Here is a 13,225-nt window from a genome sequence, read left to right on the forward strand (position 1 = left end):
GCTAGAACACATTTGATGGAACATTCAAGAAACATCAGCAAATGCTGAGTTCCTCTTATGTGGATGGTAAGAGTACCGTTCGAGGAACAGGGATAGAAGTCATGACACCTGCCATGAGGGATGGACGGCCTCACTGGGCTTTGCTCTGCTCTCCTGTGCAACTCCCTCCTGTCCGCCAACCCCAAGCCTTGCTAACTCTTACGACGCCCTTCTCAGACCAAACGCCTGTTAAAAGCTATGGCTTGGGGCGCCCGGGTGGCTCAGTCGGTTGAGCGTCCGACTTCGGCTCAGGTCATGATCTCGCGGTGTGTGAGGTCGAGGCCCGCGTCGGGCTCTGTGCGGACAGCTCGGGGCCTGCAGCCTGCTTCGGATTCTGTGTCTCCCTCTCTCTCTCCGCCCCTCCCTTGCTCAAGTTCTGTCTCTGTCTCAGAAATAAATAAACATTAAAAAAAAAAAAAAAAAAGCTATGGCTTCGCCACATACCCCCCTTTCATAGCACTTATCAGGGTGGCAACTTCACTTGTGAATGGATCTCACTGACGTCGGTCTTGCTCACCAGACTTTAAGTGCCATGTGAATGGGACTCAGGTCGGGGTTTGGTCACGGGCACGGCTGGCACTCAGCCCAGGACCTGCATGTATGCTACTCAAGAAGGGAAGAGGGAGGGAAGGAACTTGCCTGGAGTCCACACCGCTAGTATACAGTGGAGCTCATACGTCTGTTAAACACCCACGGAAGAGTTAGGTAGCAGATTTCCTAAGGCATGACGCAATTAACTGATTAAAAACGGAAAGGAGAACAGACACTAAACTCTACTGCTCTGCAACGAGAGATCATTTCCACTAGTTAAGGTCTAGGGAGAGTTGACATAGGAGTAGAGGTTGGGATCCGGCATCCAAGGACCAACAGTGGGTAAGGAAGTGAAAAGAAATTCGGCCCTTTGTAGATGGTACAGCATGAGCAAAAAAGCATGGCAGGAAGACAGCACAAGGCTTAAGTAAGGGATGGGTAACAAAGCTGCAACAGAGGGCTTTATAGGTGAATAGATGGCAAAGTTAGGGTAATGGAGGGACGGAATGGCCCGTTAAATGGCCCATTATTTTTTTCTGTAGGCAGTTGGGAGCCATTGAAAATGTTTGAGGAAGGAAAGGATCTAATTAAAGGGCTGTTTATGGCTATCAGCCTAGCAGCAGGATTGAGGGACAGGAGACACTAAACCAGTTAAAAGACCTACAAAAGCTTGGGGGGAGGGGCGGGGGTGGGGAGGTAAGCACCACAGACCCTCGTGTAGTGTAGGTGGTCAGGACGTACGATTAAATGGAGTTGTTGGAGGTCTGGACTAAGGTACAGGATGCTGAGCCTGAAAAGAATTAGGAATCGATCAAAAAGAAATGACAAAGCGGGAAATATAAGCAAGATCCATGCAAAAGAGTGACTGAATCGGTCAGTATTCCAGCAGAAACCAGATGGTGCACTCCAAGGGCTAATATGGAGAGGACTCAGTGAAGGGATTTTTACAAAGGTGTGGGCAGGGCTAATAAACCAACAAAGGCTGGTGAGGCACCCAGGGACTCCTGACAGCAGGAAGCCTTTAGCAGTCTTTTTTTTTTTTTTTAATTTTTTTTTTTTTTCAACGTTTTTTTATTTTTATTTTTGGGACAGAGAGAGACAGAGCATGAATGGGGGAGGGGCAGAGAGAGAGGGAGGCACAGAAGCGGAAACAGGCTCCAGGCTCTGAGCCATCAGCCCAGAGCCTGACGCGGGGCTCGAACTCACGGACCGCGAGATCGTGACCTGGCTGAAGTCGGACGCTTAACCGACTGCGCCACCCAGGCGCCCCTGGCAGTCTTAAACCTGCCCGGAAGGTTACTGGAACCTGGTGAGAGTTGGAGCCAAAGGGAGGGGGCTGGAGTAGCTCCAGTGGAAGTCAGGGTCTCAGGCAGCCGAACTCAGCCACTGCCAAAGATCTGCTAGTCCCCCCCCCCCCACCACTGGCCTATTCTGATGGGGAGCCAGAGGGCAGGGGAGGCCGCGTGATGCTGCCCAGAACAGGGCAGAAAAGATGGAGAGTAGATCTGGAAAGGTAATGAGAGCAAGAGATCAATGAGAGGAGGCAGAGAGGGAGATCAGAGTTCACCAGCAACATTTTATTTGCAGGTTAGCCACACGGTAGTTAGAAATGATCTGAGCCAGGGGAGCCTGGGTGGCTCAGTCGGTTCAGCGTCCGACTTTGGCTCAGGTCATGATCTCACGGCTCGGGAGTTGGAGCCCCACATCGGGCTCTGTGCTGACAGTGCAGAGCCTGGAGCCTGCTTCGGATTCTGTGTCCCTCTCTGGCTCTGCCCCTCCCTGCTCAATCTCTCTCTCTCTCAAGAATCAATAAACATTAAAAAAAAAAAAAAAGATCTGAGCCAGATAGAATTACTTTTGCTTTCCAGCTCTGCCTTTAGGTCATGATGTGACTTAGGAAAACATTACTTGACCTCCGTTAAGTCCTGCTTTCTTCATTTGGGAAGGCAGGGTATCCACCTTGCGTGGTAAGTGTCGAGCACGATGCCTGACACACTGCAAACAAGGCCTCAACAAAGCCGGCTGTTTGAAGTCATCATCACCACCATCACCAGCAGGGCAATGCGCTGTCACTACAGACGCAGTCACGGTACCAAAACGACGGTTAAAAGGATCCAGTTAAGGCACGTCGTTACACCGAGGCACACAAAAGGAGAAAAAGGTATCGGGATATAAATATGGAGTGTCCACGATTAATACGGTTCATCCAAAGGATAAATGTACATTGCGTGATGGATGAACGGGGCAAGGGAGAGCAGTCCTGGGAGCTGCACGCTGAGGCTGAATGGACTCACCTACTCTGTAAAACTTGTAAGTCAATATCTGCCCGACATTTCTAATGTGCCTAACATGGCAGTCAATTATGAGTGACTGAAAAGAAACTAAGGATAAGATATCATCCCTAACCTCAGAAACCCAACAATCTCATTGAAAGCTTACGAATAGAACCTGAAATACATGACGACATCCTGTGGTTCTGCAGACCAAGTGCAGTGAGTGTCCAAGAAGGGAAGAGCTAACGGGCTGGAGTCCTTGGTGAGAAATTCAGGGGAGCACGGTCGGGGGGGGGGGGGGACGGGGAGGAAGGGGGCAGAAGCTGAGACAGGTGAAGGACATCAGAGAGAGAAAAGCTCTGGGAGTAGGGAGTCCTCCAAGGATGCCACCCTAGAGGGATTCTGGTCAGAGGACGATCCAGATTGCCCTGCAGGTGCCGGACCTGCTGTTCTGCTGCACCTGTGACGTTGGGGCAAAGAGGAAATGGCTGTTTCCACGCTCAGTGCTCACAACAGTGAGCACTAAGCACGGTCTGTAGCCCCACGTGCCCCACAGCTGCCGCGGAGGCAGTTTTTATGTGCACGTGGCAGGAGACCTACCTTTGGGCTTCTAGCTGGGAACGCTGAGCAAGGCACTAACCGCTTTGGTTTTCAGGTTCTTTGTCTACAAAAGGAGACTTGTCATGAGGGTTACAGGAGATGTGCATAGAGATGAGCATGTGACCGGCCTCTGGCACAACGGGGACTGACCAGGAAGAGGGTCTTCCTCGTGGAAGTGCTCACTCTGTAGGTTTGTCTGGGGCAGGGCTTTCTGGAAGTCTGGGCAAGTGTGTTGTGTACCCCCGGCTGCTATGAGTGGCCTGTGTCCTGCCGTTGCTCCCTGCGGGGGCTTCCAGGCCCTGTGCCCACACACCCTGCTCTAAGGACACTTGAGACAAACAGAGAACTCTTAGCTGAACAGGAGGCAGGCTGGGAAGGAGAGAGACAGCAGAGGGCCACACCTGGCTTTGTCCTGCCAAGGAGACATGATGGGGCGACCGGCAGCCAGCAGTGGGCTAACTATAACCACGGCTAAAAAAAATAAAAATTTTAGATTAAAAAAAAAAAATAGAGGAACGTCCAAAATCAATTCAACTTGTACAGAATGCCTACTACCAGCCTGCTAATGTGTTAGGCGCTGAGGCACAGAAAAAGAACAAGATAGTCTCTGTTCTCAAAGAACTCAAGGCGTCCCCACGGAAAACGAGGGAAGCGAGAGGAACAAAAAATCGGGTATCACAAGGCAGTGCGACAAATGCTGTAACAGAGACTGGTCATTCCGTAAGAGAGGGCCGGAGCACCGGGATGGCAGGCACCGGCCAGGGCTTAGGTAGCAGGCAGGGTCTCGTGCGGGAACGACCTAGAGCTTAGAGGCCCCTGCACCCCAATCCGTCCACCCTCGGCGGAAAGGAGGCAACTACATCACACTGCGGATGAAACCATAATCTGAGAGCCAGGACGTGCTTTTTAAGGCCGGAAGGGTCGAATTGCTGGCTGGGGACGGGAAGGCCACCTTGACACAAGGAAGGGCCAACTCCTCAGCGGCGAGACCCGGGGACACCTTCCCCGCTCCCTCCCACCCAGGGCTGCCGGACAAAACAGCAGCCGTCCAGTTCGGTTCCAGTCCGGGCACACGAGGCATAGTTTCAACATATAGGCGCTTCCCGAGTACTCACGGGGCACGCACGCTGGGCCCGGCCCACACGCCCCGGTTCCCGGCGGGCTGGCGGAGGGACGCCCAACAAGCGATCGCGGGTCATCTTCCCTTCATCCGCGGGTCTCCGGCCCGGGGGACGCGGCCCGAAGTTCGTCCCGTCCCAGGCTCCGTCTCCGCTGACCGGAGATGCGGCGGGGGAACAGGCGGCACGCGCAGAGCTAAGCCGCCGCGACTCCGGGACCACGCCGGCCGCTCTCCGGGAGCCAGGGCACCACGCCTCCCTCAAGGACCGGAAGTCCCGCCCCCGCCTTGGGAAGGCGCGGCAGCGACACAGCCAATCCAGAGGAAGGCACGCTCGGCCGGGCCACTGAGAGCGCGGCGCGGCGCCTCCGACCGGAAGCGGGGCGGGGGCGGGGCCTCCTGCCGGAAGCGACCGCCCGGCCGAGGTTTCGGTTGGCGGCCGGCGGTGGGAGATGCGCCCGCGAGCGAAGGGCGGGCGTTCGAAGGCAGCTCGGCGCTGGGGCTGAGCGGCTGAGGCGCCGCGCGGTCATGGCCCCCACCAAGCCCTGGGGAGAGTGGTTCCTGGGCCTGCGGGTGCCGCCCGCCGGCGTCTTCGGGGTGGCCTTCCTCGCCCGGGTGGCCCTGGTTTTCTACGGCGTCTTCCAGGACCGGACGCTGCTCGTGCGGTACACGGACGTCGACTACCGGGTGTTCACGGACGCCGCGCGCTTCGTCACCGAGGGGCGCTCCCCGTACCTGCGGGCCACGTACCGCTACACCCCGCTGCTGGGCTGGCTGCTCACGCCCAACGTGTACCTGTGCGAGCTCTTCGGGAAGTTTCTGTTCATCAGCTGCGACCTGCTCACCGCCTTCCTCCTCTACCGCCTGCTGCTCTTCAAGGGGCTGGGCCGGCGCCGGGCTTGCGGCTACTGTGTCTTCTGGCTCCTTAACCCGCTGCCCATGGCGGTGTCCAGCCGCGGCAACGCCGACTCGATGGTCGCGGCGCTGGTGCTGGCGACGCTGTACCTGCTCGCGAGGAGGCAGGTGGCGTGCGCCGCGGTGTCGTACGGCCTCGCCGTGCACATGAAGATGTACCCGGTGACCTACATCCTGCCCATCGCCCTGCACTTGCTCCCGGAGCGCGGCGACCCCGGCCGGCCCCGCTGCCCCTTCCAGGCCCGCCTGTACGAATTCCTCAAGAGGCTGTGCAGTCGGGCCGTGCTGCTCTTCGTCGCCGTCGCCGGGCTCACGTTTTTCGCCCTGAGCTTCGGCTTCTACCAGAAATACGGCCGGGAGTTTCTGGAGCACACCTACCTGTACCACCTGACGAGGCGGGACATCCGGCACAACTTCTCGCCCTACTTCTACATGCTGTACTTGACCGCGGAGAGCCCGTGGAGCTTCGCCCTGGGCCTCGCCGCCTTCCTGCCGCAGTTCCTCCTGCTGTCGGCCGTGTCGTTCGCCTACTACAGGGACCTCGTCTTCTGCTGTTTCCTGCACACGGCCATCTTCGTGACTTTCAACAAAGTCTGCACCTCCCAGTACTTTCTTTGGTACCTCTGCCTGCTGCCCCTGGTGATGCCGCTGGTGAGGATACGGTGGAAACGCGCCGTGGTTCTCCTGATGCTGTGGTTCATCGGGCAGGCCCTCTGGCTGGCTCCTGCGTACCTCCTGGAGTTTCAGGGAAAGAACACCTTTCTGTTTATCTGGTTAGCGGGTTTGTTCTTCCTTCTTATCAACTGTTCCATCCTAATTCAAATTATTTCCCATTACAAGCAGGAACCCCTGGCAGAGAGAATCAAATATGACTAATTCGGGCTCCTGTTCTTCTGCCACTTCTAGTACATTCGGATGGTGCTGAATGGGCCGGAAGAGAGCTTTGGAGACATTTTTGAACATCCTGTGCACGCTGGTGAAAGTTCAGTTGGGAGCATGAATCCCGGCCCCGAGGGAGATTAAAGCGAATGGTTGCCTTGTATATAAAGGGGACTCAATAATTGAGGTCCACCTCTAGGAAGTCTTAGGCCTCATTCATCGGGAACACGATGGGAAGGAAAGGTTACTTGTTTCAACACCGAAAGGCTGATGAAACTATCAGATGCCAAAAGGTTTTTGAAGAAAAATAGAGGAATGTAGTCAGTCCCGGGGTCTAACCCAGTGTTCATACCAGCTACACTATGCCGCAGAGTCTAAAGCTGTCTTTTCTTTTCAACCCCCCACTTTTTCTTTTGAAAGCTTTCCCAATAGCTGTGAAAACTCGCGGAATGTTCCTAAAGTACAGCTTTTAGATGTAAAGTGGTAAATATTAACTCTTGTGCTTAGGTTGGGAAAGTTCATTCTGTATTAAAAGTGGGGGCTTAGAAAAGAGCCCAAAGAATTTAAACTGTAATCATGTTTCACATATCTGTTTCATTACTTAGTTTTTCAGCACTTAGTCTCATGGTATTACACTACCATTTGGTTTTATGCAGAAAGGATTAAATTAAAATTCACCCATCTTTAAACTGAAGTCATTACATTATTTTAAAATAGCATCTTGCTTTTGATGTTTGAAGTCCACAAACTATTAAGGACATTTTAGTGTTCTTTTATACCCCTTTGTTTTTAATTTTCTCATTGCTTTTTTTTCTAGTTTTCTTTTTTTTTTTTTTTAAATGTTTATTTCTGAGAGACAGAGAGACAGAATGCTAGCAGGGGAGGGGCAGAGAGAGAGGGAGACACAGAATCCGAAGCAGGCTCCAGGCTCTGAGCTGTCAGCACAGAGCCCTACTTGGGGCTCGAACCCATGAACCGTGAGATCATGACCTGAGCCGAAGTTGGACACTTAACCTGACTGAGCCCCCCGGGCGCCCCTAATTTTCTGATTGCTTAAAAATATTTTTCGTCTGGAATTTAAGTGAATCTTGGGTCATCTGTGTTGCGAAAATGCAAAGTAGTAGATTTTAAGTGATAAAAAAATTACATTGTTAGTAAAGTGTTTTCCAGCTTAAAAATACCCCTCTGAAGAAAATTCTATGATGGAAATGGAGACCTGTGTGGGAGGCTCTGGAAAGCATTAAGAAGCATCATTAGTCTTCAGACCAGGAAATTGAGGGAGAGACTGTGGACCTGAGGCTTTGCTGGGCGGATCCATTTCCCTTATTACTATCATATTTCTAGGAAAAAATGTTTTCTGAGTTTCAAACAAGCAACCTAAAATTTTTTTTAGTCCCCATCTAGGTTGGGGACTCCCTAAGAAGCTAAAATGTAGGAGTTTGCTTTTGTGGTTTTAAAAGATGAGTAATTAAGTGACATTGTTCTTTCATAGTACAACACACACACACACACAGCGCACAACTTTAGAGAAGTAGTATATTTCATATCAGTTCCGGCCAAAAAGAGACTTTGAGAGTAATGTCTGCGGGCTGGTCATAAACAAGAATGCTGTTACTGGGAGCACTTCTTTGATGGATGTGTTTTGGGACCTGCCATTAGAAGGAGGGAAAGAATGGGTGGTTTTGCATGGGTGGTTGTTCAGTGAAAATAGCAGAGACCATTAATTGTTGGAGATGGTGACCGTTCTTAGAGCATCTAGTCTCATATCCCATGTTAGGTCTTACCTTGAGTACTCTTCGTATGTGATTGTTCATTAGTTGCCTTCCAGCCATGACTTTTTTATCCTTTTTTTTTTTTTCATTCTTTTGTAATAATAATTAAATTTTTTTTTGGTAGAGAGGCACCTGGGTGGTTCAGTCGGTTGAGCTTCCGACTTCGGCTCAGGTCATGATCTCACAGTTTGTGGGTTTGAGCCCCGCATCAGGCTCTGTGCTGACTGCTTGCTCAGAGCCTGGAGCCTGCTTCGGATTCTGCGTCTCCTTCTCTCTCTGCCCCTCCCCTGCTCACGCTTTGTCTCCGTCTGTTTCTCAAAAATAAAAATAAATGTAAAGAAAAAACAATTTTTTTTTGGTAGAACTGGTGGGAAAGGGGTGGGAAACATGGAATTCCAGTATCCCAATATAATTGTCTTTTTGGTATTCCAGACTATTTTTTAGATTGTCATAAGTATATTCACTTATTAATTTCCCAATTTGTTTACTTTAATATTCTGTTTTTGTAGCGGCTTACTCTGTACTTACATTGAAGCTGCTGAGTAACACTCCCATCGCACGGATGTTCACATCACAAATAGGTCAGTCTTCCACTGTGAAACCTCGACAGTTGCCTCTAATCTAAGACTTTAAACGTTTTCCATGTCTTAGATCATTCCCTTAACATTCTCAGAGTGTCTGATATTCTTAGAAGTCGGTGGAGTTCTGCTGGGATCTTTGGACAGAGCTTCAAGTGCAGAACCTGCCCTGGGGGGACATTCTCTCCTGAAGAACTATGGGCATTTCTCAAAAGATGTAGAGGCTGTTTTGCAGCTCGTAGGCTGCAAACCATTTATAAATTCATGAAGTGATTTTATTTTGTCTCGAGGGTTTTCATTTTTTTCATTTTTCTTCCTGGTTTTATACAATCTCTTCTTGTCTTCTTTTCACTTGCAGTCTTTTTGGTGTCTTTAGTAGTCCTTTAAGAACACCTTAAAATCGTATAGGACTTTGCCTTATTTCCTACACAATTCTTTTTGTTCTAATGATCAATGTACCTTAAGATCAATGTACCCATTTATAGATAAGCGCTAATTATTAGCCTATGAGGCACCGTACTTAAGAGAATCTGTTCTAAACCCAGCAGACCACATGGCTTATTTTCTTCAGTAGTTGCCTTACTGTCTTGAAAATGTCCTTAAATATCTCTAGATAAATTTCCTGGATTAGGTACATTGGAAAGGCTCACATTCTCCCGGCCCCCACACAAGACTCTTAAAACTGTAGATTTTAGTTACTGACTTCTCACCATTTGGCTGAATGACTCTGTGGCATAACATTGTGTCAAAAGTTGGATAAAACTTGGCTTGCAGTTAGTTTTCTGCACCACCACCCGGCCTCAACCATCTGTACAGTGGGTGGAAAAGGGAAAAGATGGAAAATTTCACATGGGACAGTCTCTAAATGCAACCTCGTGTTTTTGTTTGTTCCCCAGTGCTTTCTTATGAACACTTTAAACACGGCCCATAAACCTACCATCAAAGTTCAACAATTAGTGTTTTGCTGTATTTGCTTTATTTACACGTACTATTTTTAAATTATTACTATTATTGTTTTTAAATTAATGCTCATTTTTGAGAGAGAGCAGGGGAGTGGCAGAGAGGGAGACAGAGGATCCGAAGTGGGCTCTGTGCTGACAGCAGAGAGCTTGATGTAGGGCTTGAACTTAACCGTGAGATCATGACCTGCCGAAGTCAAATGCTTAGCCGACTGAGCCACCCAGGCGCCCCTTATTTTTATTTTTATTTTTATTTTTTAGAGAAAGAAGGAGAGAGAGTGCAAGCGGGAAAAAGGGGCAGAGAGAGAGAACCTTAAGCAGGCTCTATGCTCAGTGTAGAGCCTGATGTGGGGCTCAGTCCCACAACCGTGGGATAGTGACCTGAGCTGAAAAAGTCAGACCCTCAATAACTGAGCCAGCCAGGCACCCTATACATATTATTTTTATTATTTATTTGTATATATAATTTTTTTCTGAACCAAATGAGGTTGCAGACATTGTGAACTTCACTGGTAAATTCGTTAGACATCTCCTAGAAATAGTCTTTTCTTACAAAACTGTAATATTGTTATATCATTTAACAGCCTGTCCGTTTTCTAGTTTCTCGAATTATTTTGTGTTTAATCTTAAAGAATAGACCTTGGATTCTCCGGAAGAGCATGCTAGAGAACCTGTAATTAAGCATTTTGGATCTTTTCCTGGTCTTCACAACTAAGTGAGAAGTAAAGGAATTTACCTCCCATCGAAGTCGAACAAATAATTCTTTGGTGCGCGTCTTTCTGTCTCCCTCCTAGGAAAACCCAGGGTAGGCATCATCCCTAAGACGTTTTTCAGATAAAAGATTATACGTGTTTAGATTCCTCGTATCCACCCCTCCCCCACGACAACCGATGAACTGATTTTACAACGTGGTGATGGTTAAGTTGTGGCTTTTCATGATTCACCGATTCAGGATCCCTCTTCTGCCGTACGTGGCTTCGGTTCATTTTCACGGCAACACTTTGGTGTTGGAGTTGGAGCTGGCATTCGTACTCCCGTTTTACAGATGAGCAAAGAGGCTCAAAGATTAGATGACTCACTAAGTGTCCGGGCTAGAATCTGACGAGAGTTTTGCCTGACTGCCCTACTCCTTCCATTCTGTTATGTTTTGGATTTTCCCCGGAGCGCGCAGGCCCGGTAGATGGAGATTGCCGCAAAATAAACAGGACTCAGCACTAACTGTCACAAACGTCGGCCAGTGTGTCCTTCCTAAACTTGCAGTATCTGCTCGAGGGCCGGTTCTCACTTGTGCGGAGGTTCCCGCTGGCCCCAAACTTCTTTTTAATCATCCCAGACATGTAATAATCCCCTCCCACATCCAAATCCTCTCACCAGATTTTATTTTCTTTGCGACGGCTGACTTGATAATGCCCTTTCTCTCCCTGGCCTGGGCTAAAGCTGATTTGCAGAACCGCATGTTAGCCCCGCTGTGGTAGATCAAGCTATGGAAATTACGTGACCATAATTTCCAAAAGGTAACTGATCATGATTAGATTCCTCTCTCTCTACCGTGTGCGTCGATTCATGCATTTATAACTCATGACCAAGACTTGAGAGTTTGGCATATGAGGACACAGGTTCAGATAGCTGAGGTTCAAGTTCCGGTGTGTGACCTTGGGCGAGGTCCTTTTACCTACGCGGACTAGTTTTCTGTCTGTGAAGTGAGGACGATACCATAATCCTCAGGATCGTCTGCAAGGATTAAATGAGCTACTATCCCGGTGTTGGCACAGAGCTAGCCATTCTGCATCGCCTCCCCAGCTTTAACATCTGTTTACAAGCATTTAAAGAAGGAGCTAATGTGGAGTCTAGATGTAAGCCTTCCTCCCCTCCCCCGGCCCCTCACCCCACCATCCCGGTCTAATGGATATAGGAAAATAACCTGGACTTATACCAAATAATTGTTTAAACTGCCCGTTACTATGACTTCATTCCTTGTAACGTTGATCTGGTTCTTTGAAAAGACAGTGGTCGGGGCCCCTGGGTGGCACAGTCGGTTAAGCGTCCGACTTCAGCCAGGTCACGATCTCGCGGTCCGTGAGTTCGAGCCCCGCGTCAGGCTCTGGGCTGATGGCTCGGAGCCTGGAGCCTGTTTCCGATTCTGTGTCTCCCTCTCTCTCTGCCCCTCCCCCGTTCATGCTCTGTCTCTCTCTGTCCCAAAAATAAATAAATAAAAAACGTTGAAAAAAAAAATAAATAAATGAAAAGGCAGTGGTTATATGTGAAAATGTACGTGCAGAATTTTCAGAGGCCTGGTTCCGTCTTGACAGTTGACTAAGCAGTGGAAGTTCGGCTCATGCCCCTCAGTTGGCACTTATGACCCCATTGTGTGGAGGTGTCACTCACGGGGCCGGCACTCTGTCGTGGGAGCGTGTCTTCTGCCTGGGTCGAAGCATCAGAATGGCATAAGCACTTTTTCCGCGCTGACCCGGGAGAACCATTCATTTAGTAAAAACAAGCGTTTGTATTCTTTATCCTAAACAAAACCCAGACTGACGGAATATTCCTAGCTGCTCAGACACATTGCCAATGGTTTTGTCTGCCATAGGAAGCGAAATGACACAGTGACTATGTAAAGATCATTTGGAGCATGACTGTTTGAAGCTCGGTTCATTTCTCAAAGGAAGTTTTTCACCTTTGCTCCCTATTTTTTCACAATTATTTATAGATCCAGGCCTGTGCAGAGTCCCATAATAGACGAGTAAGACTAGGTCCATGCGCCTGGAGAGTTAACGGTAAAGTCAGAAACATACCCTGTTGATAAAATGCTGTGTGAGACCCCGCTAAGTTCCACAGCAGTCCTGTGATTTGTGCCACGGGGAAGTGGAGGGCATCACTGCTCTTTTACGGGGAAGAACATTGACGTTCAGAAACCGTGACTTTCCAAGGCCAAATAGCTTGTTACTGGCGAGGACAGGTCTGGTCTGATTCTGCTGTGTTTCATTTTGCAAGTCCTTCTTGATTCCACGCGATGACAGGTGACGACAGTGAAAAACTTCCTTATGCGCCCCACGCCCTTCATTGAGCAAACGACCCGGCACGAGGCACGGAGCGTCCCCTGTGTGCCAGCCGCCGTCCTGGGTGTTGGGGAGGCCGCTCTACGTGAGGCACTCTCTCCACGGGGCTTGTGTTTTCACGGGAGGCCACGGAGTAAACACGATTGTGGGGATTACCGGAAGGAAAAGAAAGGTGGGCTAAGAAGAGGGGAGCCGCGGCAGGGAGGAGGGGAGGTGGTGCTCCTGTAGACGGGGCGCTGAGGGATGGCATCTTTTTGTTGTTGTTTTTTTTTCTATAAAGTATTCATTTTAAGTTTATTTATTTTGAGAGAGAGCACAGGAGGGGCAGAGAGAGAGGGAAAGAGAATCCCAAGCAGGCTCCACACTGCCAGCACGGAGCCCGATGCGGGGCTCGAACTCACGGACCGTGAGACCATGACCTGAGCCCAAACCCGGAGTCGGTCGCTCAACCAACCGAGCCCCCCGGGCGCCCCCAGGGAAGGCAGCTTGGGGGCGGCTTCCGAGCA

At 49.8% G+C, this 13,225-nt stretch overlaps 1 protein-coding gene and 1 non-coding gene across 2 annotated transcripts; both read left to right on the forward strand.

The window, feature by feature from the left end:
* Positions 1–3,265: 3,265 nt before the first annotated feature.
* LOC131496670 (small nucleolar RNA SNORA43) lies at positions 3,266–3,392 on the forward strand. The gene has a single exon (XR_009254607.1). It is a non-coding gene; the product is annotated as a small nucleolar RNA SNORA43 (small nucleolar RNA).
* Positions 3,393–4,947: 1,555 nt separating this feature from the next.
* PIGM (phosphatidylinositol glycan anchor biosynthesis class M) lies at positions 4,948–10,410 on the forward strand. Its single transcript, XM_058700040.1, has one exon. It carries the CDS (start codon positions 5,089–5,091, stop codon positions 6,349–6,351), a length of 1,263 nt encoding a protein of 420 aa, XP_058556023.1. The 5' UTR covers positions 4,948–5,088; the 3' UTR covers positions 6,352–10,410.
* Positions 10,411–13,225: the final 2,815 nt, after the last annotated feature.

This window comes from Neofelis nebulosa, chromosome 15, assembly GCF_028018385.1.
Source record: "Neofelis nebulosa isolate mNeoNeb1 chromosome 15, mNeoNeb1.pri, whole genome shotgun sequence".
Lineage (NCBI taxonomy): Eukaryota > Metazoa > Chordata > Mammalia > Carnivora > Felidae > Neofelis > Neofelis nebulosa.